Genomic DNA, 17,513 nt, shown 5'->3' on the forward strand with positions numbered 1-17,513 from the left:
TGCTGGAAAAAAAAAACATGATTAGATAAAAAAAATAAAAAATAAAAAATTGACAATTTGATAGGTGCTCCATAATTTCATTAGATCATTTGTATTGAAAATATTTCACCAGGCATAATTAGTATGAGATGTTAAAAATGTGAAATTAATAATAATGATTGTGATATTTACCATACTGTAGTAAATATTTTTTCAACCACAATTAATTTAAAGTTATTTCAATTAAAAAAAAAAAAAAAAAAAAAAAAAAAACAGGGATATTCCTCAATAATTTCGAAAAATACTCACATCGTTTTAAAGACTTCACATGGAGGCTGGACCTGCAAATTCAACAATTTAAGCTTACTTTCCTGATTGTGAAAAACTGCAGAGTCGTCATCATCAAAGCCATCAGAGCAGTCACCTCAGTAGCCACCAGGATCAGTTCATGCAACACCTCTTGAAGACTCCTCTCTCTGGGGGACTCCAGCAGGTAATCAAACACCTGGCGGATGACGACGTCCTTCTCGGGAGGAGTCGGGAGAGGCAGCAGCATCAGCTGCGCCGTCTGTCTGAGAGTCAGCCGGTCCAGAACGTCCAGCTGGGGAGGCGATGGAGAGAAAAATGTCGTCGGCATGCGGCCAAGTCTTCGCTTGGCTCAGTTCTGTTGCGCGCGACTCACGCCTGAGAAGTATGGGTTGAGGTCGTAGAAGTCTGTGATGTTAGCGACTTGCGAGAAGGAACCGAAATTCTTCCACAGCCATTCGTCGCTGTTGTTAGCTGAGAAACATGGGTCTGAAACATACACATGAGACTTCATCAAATACGAATATTTAAAATACGTAGTTTGAGAGGCGGTGCCAGCAGCAAATCTTCGTGTGAGTGTGAGCTGTGATTCACAGCAGATGATGGTTTTTAGCAGATCTGTGTTTACGTATTTTAGGTCTGCCACACACTGAGCAACGCAACCAGATGACACTGAACAAATGTCAGCAACTAGTTTTGCTGCGATGTTAAATTTTAATCACGTGAACACTATTTACGAGTTTGAATGTAATTGCTCAATTCTGAATGCAGCCATTTGCTCAGTCATAAGAGGGTGTGCACACTTGTGCAGCTACATTAAATCAGCTGTTTAATTTTAGTTCCCAGAACAAAAAATGTAGACAAAAGTTGGCCTTTTTATGAGAATACAGTTCATCTCATTACATCGTGGGTTCGAGCTATTTTGTAATATTTTTTTCTTTGTCCAGTAATAACTCAATATTGTTATTGTTTTGGGGTGTAATTGTTCTTCCGGCCACTGTGGGGCGGCACACTATTGTTTAACGCTATAAAGTTGAAAGAAGGAAACGGGAAGCTCAGTATTTTAAGCTCACACTTTTTCTTTTTTTTTCCTGATTATTTGATTGAATTGAACGTGTCCATCCTCTTTCAGCCGGCATTTTACACATTCATAAAGCAACAGAAGCATGTTAATTTTATAATGTACATTTTGGGGCATGATTATTGATGTATATACTGAGGTTAAATAAGTAAAGTTTGTTTACTATAAACACATGGAAGGATTGTACACTGCTACACTTTTTCTATGATGAATTTGCCGTATCCATTTCTATTGTTTTTTTTTCTTTTTAATTCAAGTAAAAAAAAATAAAACAAAATAAAAATCCAGTAGTTGAAACTTAAATTCGCACAAAATGTTCCTTTTCACTCACCGGACATGTTGTGACGCCTCAGGAAGGCATATATGAAGTGCGTGTAAATGTTTTGTTGGTGCATTGAATGGGTATCCACTTCGTAGTAGTAGTAGTAGTCGTCGTAGTAGTCGTAGTAGTAGTAGTAGTGTTTGCTGACGAGAGCAACACTGCGCAACGAAAAATGATAAATATTAATACTAGAAACATTTAACAGAGATTCCGCCGAGAATATAAACACGCCGCCGCATGTCAATGAGAGGTAATGAATGGCAAACTCACAGGGTTTGATAGGCGGGACAGGAGAAGTTGTTGGCGCTCAAGCAGGACAGCAAGTCGGTGGGTATGTAGGGGAGGAGCGGTGACAGCTTGATGTGGAACCACATGGTGATGAATTCTGGATCTTGGAGGTTTTCCTCAGTTAGCGTGGAAGAGTCTGCTTCGCTAAAGATCTCGTGGAATTCAGAAGCCACCTCTGTGAAGTTCTGCAAATACAAAAGAAGCAGTGAAGAAATAACATACATCCACAGGAAAACATACAATATACAGTGGTGAGAATTAAACTCACAGAACTGGCAAACTCCTGTATCAGTAAGTTGAGACGTTCCGTCAGCTCCAAAATCAGCCTCATGACGTTCCCCTCAGACATGGTCAGGTTAGTTCGAGCTGCGCAGTCCATGATGTGTGCCACGTTTCCCACCGCGTCTGTCAACTGGTGGTGCGATGACCAGGAAGAATTTTGACAATCAGAAATGATATGTATACTGTATATATTGTTTAATGACTTCTTATTATAATTAATGTATTTATTTACCCCACAGGGATTGCCATCAAGAGTGACGCTGCAAACATCCTGGACATAATCCGGTCCATTGTCCACATTGTGATCCAGGTCGCTGGAAAACATATTGCAACATCATATCATAGGAAAACACAATGACAAGACCTGATGTTATTTGGAAGGCCTATAGACATCCTTCCATTTTCAATCCTACTTATGTGAGTGAATATGAGTTTGAATGGTTATTTCTTTGTACAGTAGCCGACTATATGCTCCTTGTCTGGCTTATTCTGTCTTGGCTGGCGACCTTGGCTCCAGCATAGCATAGCTGTGGATAGCTATCTAGCTAGATAGTTATCTATCTATCTATCTATCTATCTATCTATCTATCTATCTAACTTGGGCCAACTAGTGGAACCCAGAGTTCGAAGCAAACATGGTGAAGCTGCATTTAGCTATTATGCTGCACACAGATGGAATAGGCTGCCAACAGAAGTGAAGTCAGCCCCGAGTGTAAATGCTTTCAAATCCAGGTTAAAAACTTTTCTTTTTTCTTATACCTTTGATTAGGGACTTTTAAACAGCTTTAATTAAGTGTTGTTGTTTTTTTTTTTTTTTTTTATTATTTTTATTTTTATCATTATCATTTTAAACTTCCTTATGTTAATTTTTTAAAGTTTGTTGAATAATGTTTTAAGATTGTTAGTTTGTAACCTATTTTCATTTATTTTTCTTCCTCTGAATGTTAACTACTGTTTCTTGATGCTTATGTGTTGTCTTTCCTCGTGTAAAGCACATTGAGTTGCCTTGTGTATGAAATGTGCTATACAAATAAACTTGCCTTGCCTATCTATCTATCTATCTATCTATCTATCTGTCTATCGCTCTCTCTCTCTATCTATCTATCTAGCAGATGGATAGCTATCTAGTTAGCAGGTAGATAGCTATCTAGCTAGGTAAATAGCAGATCAATAGCTAGCTATCTAGCTAGCGGAGAGATAGCTATCTATCTATCTATCTATCTATCTATCTAGATAGATAGATATTTTATTTAGACACGTGGAAAATTCACTCAATGGATGGAAGTAGGATACTTAAATGTTAAAAGTGGGACGTACAACACATGGTAAAAGGCGAGCATGAGATAGTCACTCATGAGGTATTGTTCGTCGTTGGTGAACCTCCGCAATACAGGCAGAACGACACGATGGTACCAGTCCTCCATTTGGTCCAATTCTGGCACCTCCAGGGCAACGGGTGGCGGTTTGGGCCTGTAGTGACTTGCCATCTCCGCCAGAGTCCAGTTGAGCAGAAACTGCATCAACGTGCTGCTTTTTATTTGCGACGGGTCTCTCTGGGAAATGAAATGTGAAATATTCATTGATGCACCCGTACTGTATAAAGTCAGCATGTGCCTGAATGATGAATGTACCTCTTTAGTGAAGGCGACAAAGTTATGAACAAAGTTTGTGATGGGTTTGACAGCCATCGTGATGCCTCGGATCACCTGGAAGTGGGCAAGGGATTAATTGTATTAAGTGGGACTACTCGATTCTATGCAGCAGCTAATATACCTCTTTGAGAGGGTTGTGAGGGGATGGAGGTAAATACGGGATGTATGCCAGTTCGGGGTATCTAGGCCCGGTCCAGTTGTGGTTCCCTCCATAATCTGTGTTGACTGGCGGGCCATCTGCCATCAAACTGTGGAAAATCAGCGAAAGGGAGTCGTTGGTCAAACCCGCCACCTCGGGTCTTAAAAGCAGCTCGGCCTTTTGCGCCGGAGACAGCAGGTGAAGAACTTCCAGCTGTGTCGAGAAGAGACGAGAAGAAATTAGAGGACGGGTGGGCAACATTCTGTATGTCCCACTATGTTCCTTAATCTAGCCCGTGGGACTCACTCCGCTGAACACCATGTTGAGTGCTGGCAAGTCGTAGATTCTAGCCCAGATACTGAAGGCACCAAAATTCTTCATTAGCCAGTCTTCACTGCTTTCATTTGGATTCACGCAACCTGCACAGAGGCAACAACAAGACAGTGCTGTATATTTCACGGAGATTCACTGGATATTGTGTTCCTTTGGCTGTCAAAGTTAAAGCGTTAATAGATTAATTAATCACAGAAAAATGTCGCATTAATCACGTATTAACGCATATTAATCGCACTATTTTAAAAAAATTTTTTTTTTACCGCACTTGAGCCTTGAACGAAAACGCGGATGGTTACATTGAAGGCTGCGCAGGTCAGTGATTAGGTCAATGCACGGCATTTCCTACGCCTGTTGTTCCAAAATGAGCGTGGTGACTCCAGTTGGTGTTATGGTAGTGATTCATTGTATGCGCTAACCTTGAGCGCCCTCTTGTGACCTGGGGAAGCAACTGTGAAGAGTGAAAATAAATGGCCGCGAGCACATTGCCGTAGCGCCGTCTCAGTCGTGTGTATTAACATAGGCCGCACATACAGCTACCAACACATTTGGTGTGCTCGGTGGTAAATTTCGCTTTAAAAAACACCCCGTCGGGACTTTAGATAAAACAAAGTAATTTGCGTTGAATTAATTAATAATTGCTGAATTGCAAACAAGTGATATGATGCTTTTACGTTTTGAGCAATACAAGCATGCATGCAATTGCGTACATGCATTTAATCAATGTTTGCAAATGACATTCAGATAATAAAATGCGTTAATGTCAAAATATTATGGTATTTTGAATTTATTTTATATTACGCGAATACGCAAGTCATTTAGCTGATTAATCGTGATTAATCAAAATTAAAAAGTGTGATTAATCAGATTGAAAATTTTAATCGTTTGACAGCACTACTTTAACAATATGTGTTGCATTGTTGTGACATCCTACATGGTGGATTTTGTATTAGATGCAATTCCTAAATCACTCAATCACAAATCCATTATGGTGGTTAAGCATTACCAGTAACTCCTTTCCTTGACAGGAAGGGATACATGAAGAACGAATAGATCCATTTTTGTCTAGCGGGTATCATCTCAGAGAAATGTTGACTGAGCTCCTTCACCCTGCGGAAGAAAGCAGAGCATTCAAAAAGGCGGCCATATTGAGCTCGGTCACATGATGGACGACAACCGTACATCGTTTGGTACGTGGAGCAGCTGAAGTTCTTGGTGCTGAGGCAGGCCAGGACGTGTCTGTTGATTGACTTCAACAGAGGCGTCACCTTGACCTCCATCCACATCTCTACCAGGGCTTCATTGTGGAGAGGCTCTGCATCGGAGTCCAAAAAGATGTATCCGTCCAGGCTGAAGTACGCTCCTCTCGCACTGGACCTCTGAAAAGGAGATTGGTGGAAAACAATAAAAACGTATCATTATCAAAGAAACAGTTGAAAATTCAAGTCTTGTGGCGAAAAATGGCTAGTTGCTTGAAAAATGAACATATAGGACTGAACAAATACATAGATTCTTTTTTCTTTCATTTTGTCCCGATTGCTCATTGTTCTTGGGTTACCATGGTTGAAAGAGCAAACCATGGATTGGGTCATAGTAACTGTCCGCAGCTGGGCAACTATTGCCACGAACACTGTTGCCATTCAGCATTGAGCAACAAACTGGTCCACCAGAGCCACCAGAGAAATATTCTGAGGGAGGTAATATCCAGAGAAAAAAAAAAAACTCACAAATTGATGGGAATTTTTTTAAGCCAAATTTAGGAGAAAAAAAATGGAATATTTGCGACATTTTAAAGTGGCAAATTTGCGGGGGAAAACTCCAGAAAGTTGCAAGAAATACACGAGCCTACTCGGATGCTTGTGCCAAGTCACAATCCCCAAGTATGCAAAATGCCTACGGTGGAAGAAATTGTTAAATTATACTTTTTATTTGGGTTTTCAAATAAGGAGATTTACCATACATCAACACGCGCCTCCTCTGTCCAATGGCACAATTTGTGATTTTGTTTCCGCAAATTTGCCAGTTTATAATATCACAAATATTTGATTTTTTTCTCTCAAACTTGTGAGTTTTTTTCCCCCGTAAATTTGCCAATTTATAATGTTGCAAAAATTGGAGTTTTTTTTCTTGTAAATTTGTCACTTTATAACGTCGCCAATATTAGAGTTTTTTCTTGTAAATTTGTGAGTTTTTTCTTGCAAATTTGCCACTTTATAATGTCACAATATTCGTTTTTCTCATAATTTTTTTTTCTTGCAAATTTGCTACTTTATAACATCGCCAATAATCGTTTTTTTCTCGTAAATTTGGGGGGGTTTTCCTTGAAAATTTGCCACTTCATAATGTCGCAAATATTTGTTTTTCTCATAAATTTGTGTTTTTTTCTCCCAAATGTGCTACTTTATAACGTCGCCAATATTAGAGTTTTTTCTTGTAAATTTGTGAGTTTTTTCTTGCAAATTTGCCACTTTATAATGTCACAAATATTCGTTTTTCTCATAAGTTTTTTTTCTTCTTGCAAATTTGCTACTTTATAACATCGCCAATATTCGTTTTTTTCTCGTAAATTTTGAGGGTTTTTCCTTGAAAATTTGCCACTTCATAATGTCGCAAATATTCTTTTTTCTCATAAATTTGTGTTTTTTTCTCCCAAATGTGCTACTTTATAACGTCGCCAATATTAGAGTTTTTTCTTGTAAATTTGTGAGTTTTTTCTTGCAAATTTGCCACTTTATAATGTCACAAATATTTGTTTTTCTCATAAGTTTTTTTTTTCTTGCAAATTTGCTACTTTATAACATCGCCAATATTCGTTTTTTTCTCGTAAATTTGGGGGGGTTTTCCTTGAAAATTCGCCACTTTATAATGTTGCAAATTTTCAAAATTTTTGTTGTAAATTTTGTGAGTTTTTTCTTGGAAATTTGCCACTTTATAATGTCGCAAATATTTGTTTTTCTCATAAAATTGTGTGTTGGGTTCTCGCAAATTTGCTACTTTATAATGTCTCAAATATTCAAGTTTTTTTATCGTAAATTTGTGAGTTTTTTTCTCGTAAATTGACCACTTTATAATGTTAGTATCTCATCGTGCCTTTTGGTTTGACAAACGTACCTGCGGTATTTCAAGCATTCATAATGGATGTCTTGAGAGATATGTTGAACAGATATGTCTTTGTGTATTTAGATGACATTTAGATGTTTTTTCACACAGCTATGATAAATATGTGGAGCATGTAAGACGTGCGAAAAGGACGGCTGGAGATCAACCTGCACGTGAAGTTTGAAAAATGTCTTGTTGTTGTGGTCGTTTTCAGCTTTACTTCCTGCTCCGCCAGTGCTCATCGGTGTGCCTGTGACTTCTTCTTGGTCAGTCTAACTTTAAGCAACGTCACCTATTTCTAATTTGATTTTTCTTTCTCAAAGCAATCGTCCCTTGAAATATTAACTTGTCAGGTGTGAATTTGTGTGCCAGCATTCCTCCTACCATGAAGGTATAAACATCCATTGCCGCTTCCAGCATTGCTTTCAAATTCCGCATGTGGTCCTTTCCAGTGTTTGATGCAGGCGAGCCCACACACTGGAGGAAGCATGATGCTGCATCTAGTTCCTTAAGAAAAATCAAAACCAACAAGCAAATACTCTTTTTATATCAAATCAATCAGGTTTTAAATCCTAATCATGAGTAGAGTGAAAGGGAAAAAAAACAACAGAAATAAAATGATGATGATTCATGTGTCATTCGTGCTAAGACCGTTTTTTTCCACTCACCTGGCCAGTCGAGTTGCAGGTGGCCTCTCTGCATCGGCCATGTGAAACAACGGATAATCAAAGTAATATTAGCAGAATTAGAAAGGATTAGAAAAAAAAATAAGAAACAGATTGGTTTCCATTAAGGTGTCTTACCCTTGTTGACTGGATGGCCCTGTTGGGGTGAAAACATCCACAAACAGTCTGAATATTTATACTTCCACATAAATCATGAAGATGTTCAAAAATATATAGAAAAAAGGACTACAATCGACTGGAAATTTGCTATTGTGCTTATCAATCAGCATTATTTACAGATGTATACATCCATGATACAACAAAAATGAAATAACATCAGAGTAATAAAGGGTAAGAAAATGTATTGAGATGTTACATTTTGACGGTTTGGCAAGGAAACATTGAGCATATTTGCACTACACCTTCTCATTGTGTATTTTCCCTGTTGTCTATTAATCCAAGTGAAAGAGCAGAACCAACTAACCGCAGTTCCTTTTGTAATACATCCTCACCAAAACAGTCTCATTAAAGTCATTCATGCAATGCAACAATAGAATGTGTGATCTAAGACTTGCATTGTTAAATTTTAACTACATACAGTGCTTCAAAAAATTACACGATCAAACATCTGAATGTGCTTTCATGCAGACTTTTTTTTCATATTCAGTTAGCTCTTAATATAATAATATCATTTTGATCGGGAATGTTTTAAAACTACAATTTGCACGGGAAATAAATGACACTTAATAATAGTAAAATACGGACGTGTTTATAATTTCTCGATAAAAAGTTTTGCTTTGACCAGCCAATCGGAGGATGGAAAAACTAAATAAAGTTGTTGGAGACCGGCTTCGATACGGTTGAGTGGATTTTTTTTCACAAGAGAAAAACATGTTTCAAAAAATAGTTGTGGGTGTTTTTTTTTGGGGTGCTGGAACGGATAAAAGGCATTTCCATTCATTTCAATGGGGAGTGACAATTTCAGACACGAGTATTGAAATGCGAGCATGGTCACGAAGCAAATTCAACTTGTATCTCAAGGCACCACTGTATTAGAAGAAGTGTGGCAAAAATAAAAGCTACCAAATAAAAACTAAAATAAATATTAATACAATATTGTGAAACAGTATTAGAATTTTAGGGTGTGAATGTAGCTTAGTGCTGCATTTAGGATGGCACAGAAGACTTTGCTGATCCTGATTTTTTTTTTTTTTTTCAAATTCATCCCCCTTAATATTAACTGAACAACTTTGACGGAACATATCTTGATAAATATACATGCACAGTATACATCCACGCCTAAATCGCCATAAGTCATTTTTTTTTCCAGATTTTTCATATAATGCAAAAAATAATCATTTGCATCATGAGGAGATGATTTAGGCAAAAAAATAATAATAATACTAATAATAATACTTCTGCAATTATTTTAAGAGGGTGAATGAAAATGAAGCAGAGGTTGTTGATTTTTCCACAAACAAACAAACAACCCCAAAAGCAAACGATCCCATTGACGCTGATCCTCTCTTACCAAAGCAACCCCACAGAAGGTAAAGCAGCAAGAAAATGCAGCCCGATCTCATGATGCCGCACGTCTCATGAGGATGAGTGCGATTATGTGGCTGCAGACGCTGGGGAGGGAAGCAGAGACATCGCGTGAAACACTCAACACTAACGGCAGCAAAATGTAAGACTGATTAACAACAAGGTTAACATGCCACCTTGAAATTATACGATCAGAACAGGACACTTGAATTCTTCATAATAATTAAACAAAAAAAAAAAACTGCTCAGACGTGTTATGAGGTTCATGTGAGCACCAGATAGAAATCAGGGAGTGGCCACCATCAGATACATTTCAGAATCACCCTTGACCTTCATCCTGTCGCACAAATTGTCTAACACATTGTCTGCATCAGTGAGAAGAATGCTGAAATTCAACACTGCCGTCTGAACAAGAAACACAAAGAGCTCTGATGCTTTTTTTTTTTTTTAAGTCAACAATACAAAACAACTGGCGTGATGTCGTGGGATTGACAGAAGATAATATGCACATTTAAAAAAATTATAAAGTTCTGACACCTTGGATTTAGTTCCTCTTTCAAAGGCTGAACATTATGTTGATGTGGAAATTTAGCGCTGCAAATAACGTCTGTAGATTTAACAGGGAATTTCTGTAAATCGTGACATTGAAAACTGTAAATACTAAAACAATGAAACATTAATGAGTTGTAAAATTCTGAAACAAACAGTAAGAAAATGTTAAAAAGATCCAATTTTTTTGGGAGAAACAAAACTGGAAGCTGTGGTAACCAGAATAATTAAAAAAAAAATAATAATATGGTGTAATTATAAACAACTTTACAGAACAACTTGTATATTATACATCTTAAACTTGTAGATCCAACAGTCCTTTACTGATTACTTACTTAAATTAAGAACAACAGGTTAGGGTGGCTCAGCGGTAGAGTGGTCGTCTTGCAGCTGTGATGTTGTTGGTTCGAGCCCAGTGCAGTGTGATGGTATCAAATATTCATCAGCAAGGTAATGTAAGTACAGTAGTTCCTGATGCTGTGTAATCAGATGAAATGAGTAGTCAAAATGCAAAGCACTTGGAGGGCATTGTAAGGTAGGAAAGTGCTATTTTACTATAGAAATAGCATTTTTTTTTTAATGTAAATTTTACGGTAAAACATTTTTTTTTTTTAATTGTCTTTTTCAACAATAAAATCTTGGCTAAAGTACATTATATAATTGTAAAATCAACAGTGTCAATACAATCTTTTACGTACAAAATGTGTTACAGTAATTTAACGGCACACTTAAGGCAACCACAGCTATTTTACCGTAAAAACAGCATTTTTCTTTTTACAGTGTATTTCTTAATGTGACTTTGCCATTTTATTTTTACAATGTAATTTACAGGTTACAGAAATAAACATAGTGGACCTCCGTATACTCGTGGTTCGGCATCCGTGGATTTGCATATTTGCAGATCTTTTTTTTTAATTATTATTCTTCAATATTAAAAAAATATTTGTACATTTTCTATTGTTTTTTTTTCTTCCCCATTTTACCCCTTTTATGTGGAAAACACATTTTCGCTTATCAGCATTTTTTGTTTTTGTTTTTTAACATTATTTACAAGCAATATAACCTACAAGTCAAAATAAAACAATAATTTCGACATAGATCATAGATTATTTTTTGTAAAGGCCCATTTAAGAAAAATGAACATTAAATTTCAATTTTAGGGAAACTAATCTTAAATAATGATACTTGACTTTAAGCACAAATCTGTCTATTTAATTTATACATGCATATACAGTAGACACTACGTAACATATGTAGGCATAATATTATCTTTTGTAGCAAATAAGTAAACATTTTGTAATTAATAGAAATTACCTCATGACTATAAAAAAATAAAATAACATACAGCACTAACACATAAACTATTTTAATATATTTTCTTTAATAAAAATTTGTCAGTCTCATTTTAAATTAATTTTCTATTCATATTTTATGTTTTTTTTTTCTTTTATTCTTGATCCAGGTACTAACAATAATCACACAGAATTAAGTTCTGAATGTAAGAAGCTAAGCTATATACTGCTAATATTATTCAAAATAAGAGTGACTGCATTGGAGATATAATACTTGTTAAAGCAAGAGAGAATGTCTTACCAAATCACGTTGTTCCTTCAGCGTGCGTGTGCGTTTACACCGGGAAAAAAGCAGGTGTGCCAGTGAGCTCCAGGAATAATCACGAGGAAAGTGTCACCGAGACACTGCAGGGAGGGTTAAATGGGAGTGGCCCGGATTTAGCGAGGGTTAAAATTGTGTTTATATTTTCCAGATTATTAAAGCATGCATGGAAGGTGTGAATGAATGTAAGAACAGTAACAATTCTAATCAGCTGTATGAGTGCGTTCGCTTCACTTTTTACAGATTGTGTTATGTTACAGCCTCATTCCAGAATTGAATTAATTCATTAATGGAATTAATTGATTTTAATTCATTTTTTCCTCTACTAATACTCTATTCTACACACAACACCCCATTACTTTTTTTTTATTTTATTTTTTTGAAAATTCTGTAATTACTCCAAAAGCAAAATAATGTCGGATAGTAAATAATTAATAACGGTCGTGAAGGAAGGAGGCTACACCAAGTGACTAAGCCTTTTCATTATTGTGCACGCACACATGCCAGCAGTGTGCCAACAAATCTGGTCAAACTGGTTTGTATAAGGCTTCAAACAAAGACAGCAGAAGAGATTGAAATGGGGAAGGTGAGTCACGTAACCTAACCGAAAACAATATAGGATTAATTCATACTTAGATGCTACAAGTGAGTTTAATATCTAATATAATCTAAATGATTGCTATTTACTGATTTTCATTTTTGTTGCGCCATGAAAAGGTAATGTTTAAATCAAAATAGAATTTCTAAATATTAAACTTCTTTTATTGGAAAAATATGACTGTAGTGTAAGGTTGTAACTTTTTTTTTTTCGCAAAAAAAAGGCATTTTTTTGTATTCCCATGGCATTCAGGAGTACCCATATAGTTATGTCTAACTGAGGGGCAAGAGCGATCCTACAGACTAGAACCGGCCCGTCACATGATATTAGTTGTACTAAAAATACTTGTTGTACTTCCTACGTTTTTGCTAAATTGACGTTCTTTTAATTGTAGCTGAAAAAAATATTCACATTAACCAGTTTTAGAAGTATCACTGAAGTCCTACTTCATCTAAATTGGACAATAGTTTAAAAAAAAAATCAGTTTTCACTATTTTTCATTTTGTTACACAACATCTGAAATGTTATATGGTCACTGAGAAATGTCCGATTCATTTAAGATAACATTAAAATAATCAGAAATACAGTCTAGTTTAGTGTGAGAAACAAAACAAAACGGTCAGTGTTGTAACTGAGGACACAAGCGTTGGATAAAAGAATGTTGTTTTTGTCCTCTTCTGGATAAAAGAATGTGAAAATGCTCTTCACATTAGCGCTAGATGGCAGTAATGAAACAAAGGCAATCAAACCAAGATTACCGAAGAAGAAATTCAGCCAATCACATTCCGATGTTTCACGCACGTTTCCGCTTTCTGCGAAGAGTGAGAGTCAAAACAATCATGTTTTTAAATGGCTAGAACGTTTTATTTAATGCATTTTAAGAAAACGTCGCATTCACTGGCCGAATGGAGCTTTTAATTGTTTGGAGAGTCACGTTAAGCAACCTAAATTCAGCGTTTTTGTCACCATTGTGACCCACAGAACGTACTGAAAGCAACATGTCATGGTCGTGGCTCAGAACGTGTCGCTGTTACCTGAAACGGACGGTCACTCCAGGGGGCTTTCTTAACCCTGCTGCTGTCACAAAACTATGGACTAAACGCCAGCTCGACTTCGTCTTCAGCAGACAATGCGCCACCACGTCTGAAGGCGAGGTTCGGGTCAGGTTCGCCCCAAGCCCGACAGGTAAAGTCGCTTATAGGTGGTAAAAACTAGTCAGCTGCTCCGAGGTCCGTAGTCGCGATAGTAGTAGTAGAAGCAGTGCATGTACTTTTTTCATTAGTTTTTTTTTTTAGTTGTAGTAGTTTTAGTTTTTTTTTTTTTTAAGGTACATGTGGCGTATTTGTACCAGGCCCAGTAATACAACAGTGCAATAATGTCTTTTTTTGCAGGTTTCTTGCACCTCGGAGGCCTCCGCACAGCTCTCTACAATTACATCTTCGCCAAGAAGTACGGAGGCTCGTTTGTCCTACGCCTGGAGGACACGGATCAAAGCAGGCTGGTACCAGGTGCTGCTAAGGCCATAGAGGACATGCTAGAGTGGGCAGGTAGGGCAAAAACTCATATAATCCATACATTAAAGATCTTTCAAGACTGATTTTTGTCTTTCAGGTATACCTCCAGATGAGAGTCCAGTCCGAGGTGGGCCTTTGGGTCCTTACCTGCAGTCGGAAAGACTGGACCTTTACAGACAGACTGTGTCGCTGCTAGTGGAAAGCAGCCACGCCTACCACTGTTTCTGCACCCCCCAGAGGCTGGAGCTGCTCAAAAAAGAAGCCCTGAGGAGAGGAGAGACTCCCAGGTTACAGCTCCATTATATCATTCCAACTCACTTAGACAGGATGGAATGTTTTTCTGGCATTCAAGCATTTATCTTTTTCATCCTCAGGTATGACAACCGGTGTCGACACCTTCGGTCCGAGCAGGTCCAGGAGAAACTAGCGCAGGGAGCGCCCCATGTGATCAGGTTTCGTCTCGAGGAGGGAGTGGAGCCCTTTCAAGATCTCATCTTTGGGTGGAATCGTCACGAGGTGGCGCAGGTAGAGCACTGGTGCAGCTTTTTTACTCAGTGCAGTAGGAAAAGGGGTTTTAGGCAGCTTCAGCTCATTCACAACACTGATGAGGATGAGGTTCCACTCAATAATGAACTTCATTGTTGAAACATGTTTAAGCCTTGGTTGCTACTGTGGAATCACGTTTCAGTTTATTTCCTGTCATCATCGGTCTTTCATCCACCAGGTGGAAGGCGACCCCGTGGTTATAAAAGCAGACGGTTTCCCCACCTACCACCTCGCTAACATAGTGGACGACCACTACATGAGGATCAGCCATGTCCTTCGGGGCTCCGAGTGGTTGATCTCCACCTCCAAGCACCTCCTCATGTACCGCGCCCTCGGATGGCAGCCGCCCGCCTTCGGACACCTGCCGCTGCTCACCAACAAGGACGGCAGCAAACTATCCAAGAGGCAGGGGGACATATTCATCCAAAATTTCCAGAGAGGCGGCGTCCTGCCGGAGGCTCTGCTGGACATCACCACAAACTGCGGCTCAGGATTCAGCAGTGAGTGGTAAATTGTTTATTGGAACAATCGCACGTCATATTTGTAGTATCGTATGGTGACACCAAATTTTGAATTGTGCCCGTTAGACAGTCGAGTGGGCCGAACGTTAGATGAGCTGATCTCCGAGTTTAACCCCTCGAAGATCACGACGCACTCTGCTTTGCTCGACCTTGAAAAACTTCCAGAGTTCAACCGGTGAGTTACTGTTGCTGTCATTTTTATGTTTTGGTCTATTATTTACGAGTCTTAAAGGTGCATTGTGTCGTTTAAAAAGGTAATGTCAAAGCTTGTTCTACATCATACATGCTCCACCCATGCCCTACAAATGAAAAAAAAATCCATAAAATGTCCCCTTTAAATTATTTGAAATGTATAAAAGTGCTAACGTAAATGATGACAAAAAACAATATTTGTGTATTTTTTGGTTTTGTTTCTGACTATTGTTTCCTTATTTTCAATTGTATTTTTATGTTGATTAATATGTTTCAGTAGCATGTAGCAAATAAGAGATGTCAAAACAGGCACACTCATATCCTCATATTACCCCCCGCCCACCTAGAATCCACCTGCAGCATCACATTGAAGACGAGCGCCAGTGCAATTTTCTGATAAAGGATCTGCAGGGACAAATCCGACAGGCGTACACGGGCGAGATTCAGGATGAAGATGTCCTGCATGAGGATTACATCAGGCGGGTTCTACACTTGCGAAAGGTAAACAGTTTGTTCTTCGCATGCAATCTTGCCGGACGTGACAGGAAGTTGCCACCACTACTATTGACTGCAAATATAAAATGTCAGAGTTTCTGTGCAAGTCATATTAAAACGTATTCTCTTCTTCTCTGCAGGGTCACATATCATATTTGCGGGAGCTTGTGAGTCCCACTTACGCATACCTGTGGGTGCGTCCTTCCTTCTCCAGTCAGCAGGTGGCAGCACTCACTGCCGAGGCCCCGCACATCGCCACACTGGCAATCAAGTAAGAAAGCTGACCTAAAGGTTTATCAAGAGTAGGACAGCTCTCGCAATGTGATGCGAATACCTTTACTTTGCAGATTAGCGGAAGAACGAGGAGAGGTAGCAGCCGTGGATGAAATCAATCAAGGTTTGAAGATTCTAGCCAAGCAAACCAAAGGCACCAAATACAGAGACGTGATGAAGCTCTTGCGTTTGACTCTCAGTGGACTGCAGGTAAATTGACGCATTTGGACAAAATATAGTTGTTGGGTTTTTTTGTGCTATGTTTTATTTTTTATCCTCATTATGTTTCCAAGCAATAGGTGGGGTACACCCTGGACTAGTCTCCAGTCCATCTCCACTCAGATTCACACTTTAAAATGTTCAATAAACCTAACATTATTTTCAGAATGTGTGTTTTACCACTAGCAGTTAAATGTTCTGTTCCCATAATAGGTTCCCTTTAAATAGCAAATTTATGAAGACAATAATAGAATTCCTACACTGACTCATTCCACAACTGGATGGATGACTCATTCCAGAGTGACAAAACAGAGGAATTGGATTTTAAATTGCCCGTGCTTGATTTAATTTAGCCACCGTTTTCTCCTGACCTTACAGCAAGGACCGAGCACCGCGGAAATGATGATGGCTTTGGGGCCCGCGGAGACCATTCATCGATTGCAGAAGCTACTTCTGCTTGATGAGACTAACTACCCAGCTCAGAACAGCCACAAGGACTTTGGTCGGGGATGAGACTTTGCTCTCGGAGCTTACTAGCGCTCAAAGGCTACGTTCACACTGCAGGCAAATGTGACCCAAATCAGATTCCAAATGTGAACGCTCTGATTTTTTTCACACAAATCGTATTTGACCAAAATTAAAAAATAAATAAATAAAACAGAGCATGAAGAAATGCAGTGTGAACATAGCCTACGACACAAGCAAAATGAACTGCTGATTGAAGTAACATTGTTGTACACTGTTGTACATTTACATGTACAACAGTAAATGACTGTTTGAAATTTGCTATGGCCTGTTGTATTTACAGTATGTCATTAAGGTATGCAGTAAAGAGCGTGAGGAGTGGAAATGTGACAAGATAATTGGTAGATGTGATTAAAATTGCAGTTTACAATATCTGCCTTTGCCCTATAAACAAAGGGACTAAAATGAGCTTATGACTAGCACAGGAAGGTATGTTCAGTTATCATCATACAGTTGATTTGTTTTACAATCATTGCCTAGAGGTGGTTTTCATAACTTCCAACCTTCCTTCCATTTACCCTGCTTTCTTATTTCCTTCCTTCCATCCTATCTCCCCCATCCTTCCTTTCGTACGTTTTCCCCTCCCCATCTCCATTTTCATTGCGTGTGCTTATTTCCTTTCGTCCTTATGTCCTTCCTTTCATCCATGTTTCGCTCCTTCCTTCTTTATGACAATAATTCATTCGCCGCCGTAACTCCGTCGTAAACGGAGGACAGTTTCAAGTACAGTAAGAGTAACTTATATGCGAATGTGGGACTAGCTAAGTAGGCCAACT

At 38.4% G+C, this 17,513-nt stretch overlaps 2 protein-coding genes across 2 annotated transcripts; one reads left to right on the forward strand and one right to left on the reverse strand.

Annotated features, from left to right (window-relative positions):
• Window positions 1-284: 284 nt before the first annotated feature.
• LOC144020309 (uncharacterized) lies at window positions 285-11,914 on the reverse strand. The gene is made up of 19 exons (XM_077523648.1): window positions 11,834-11,914; window positions 10,576-10,717; window positions 9,678-9,777; window positions 8,285-8,303; window positions 8,150-8,177; window positions 7,866-7,988; window positions 5,565-5,761; window positions 5,389-5,492; window positions 4,356-4,468; window positions 4,032-4,262; window positions 3,890-3,964; window positions 3,576-3,811; window positions 2,491-2,572; window positions 2,245-2,388; window positions 1,959-2,161; window positions 1,698-1,846; window positions 662-774; window positions 404-580; window positions 285-320 (listed from the first exon to the last, which is right to left on the reverse strand). Exons 3-19 carry the CDS (start codon window positions 9,727-9,729, stop codon window positions 285-287), a joined length of 2,082 nt encoding a protein of 693 aa, XP_077379774.1. The 5' UTR covers window positions 9,730-9,777; window positions 10,576-10,717; window positions 11,834-11,914.
• A 1,301-nt stretch (window positions 11,915-13,215) lies between these two features.
• ears2 (glutamyl-tRNA synthetase 2, mitochondrial) lies at window positions 13,216-17,062 on the forward strand. Its single transcript, XM_077523747.1, has 10 exons — window positions 13,216-13,637; window positions 13,844-13,999; window positions 14,064-14,253; window positions 14,341-14,491; window positions 14,691-15,012; window positions 15,100-15,208; window positions 15,573-15,726; window positions 15,861-15,991; window positions 16,068-16,203; window positions 16,591-17,062. Exons 1-10 carry the CDS (start codon window positions 13,451-13,453, stop codon window positions 16,723-16,725), a joined length of 1,671 nt encoding a protein of 556 aa, XP_077379873.1. The 5' UTR covers window positions 13,216-13,450; the 3' UTR covers window positions 16,726-17,062.
• Window positions 17,063-17,513: the final 451 nt, after the last annotated feature.

This window comes from Festucalex cinctus, chromosome 6 (assembly GCF_051991245.1).
Source record: "Festucalex cinctus isolate MCC-2025b chromosome 6, RoL_Fcin_1.0, whole genome shotgun sequence".
NCBI classification, from domain to species: Eukaryota; Metazoa; Chordata; class Actinopteri; order Syngnathiformes; family Syngnathidae; genus Festucalex; species Festucalex cinctus.

Bases quoted from the DNA above. Each gene is read 5' to 3' on its own strand.
- ears2 (XM_077523747.1), top strand. From the start codon at position 13,451: ATGTCATGGTCGTGGCTCAGAACGTGTCGCTGTTACCTGAAACGGACG. The intron at 15,727-15,860 runs GTAAACAGTTTG...TCTTCTCTGCAG, and splicing joins GGGTTCTACACTTGCGAAAG to GGTCACATATCATATTTGCG. The intron at 16,204-16,590 runs GTAAATTGACGC...CTGACCTTACAG, and splicing joins TGACTCTCAGTGGACTGCAG to CAAGGACCGAGCACCGCGGA.
- LOC144020309 (XM_077523648.1), bottom strand. From the start codon at position 9,729: ATGAGATCGGGCTGCATTTTCTTGCTGCTTTACCTTCTGTGGGGTTGC. The intron at 5,762-7,865 runs GTAGGAGGAATG...TCTCCTTTTCAG, and splicing joins TGGATGTTTATACCTTCATG to AGGTCCAGTGCGAGAGGAGC. The intron at 3,812-3,889 runs GTACATTCATCA...TTCATTTCCCAG, and splicing joins TTGTCGCCTTCACTAAAGAG to AGAGACCCGTCGCAAATAAA.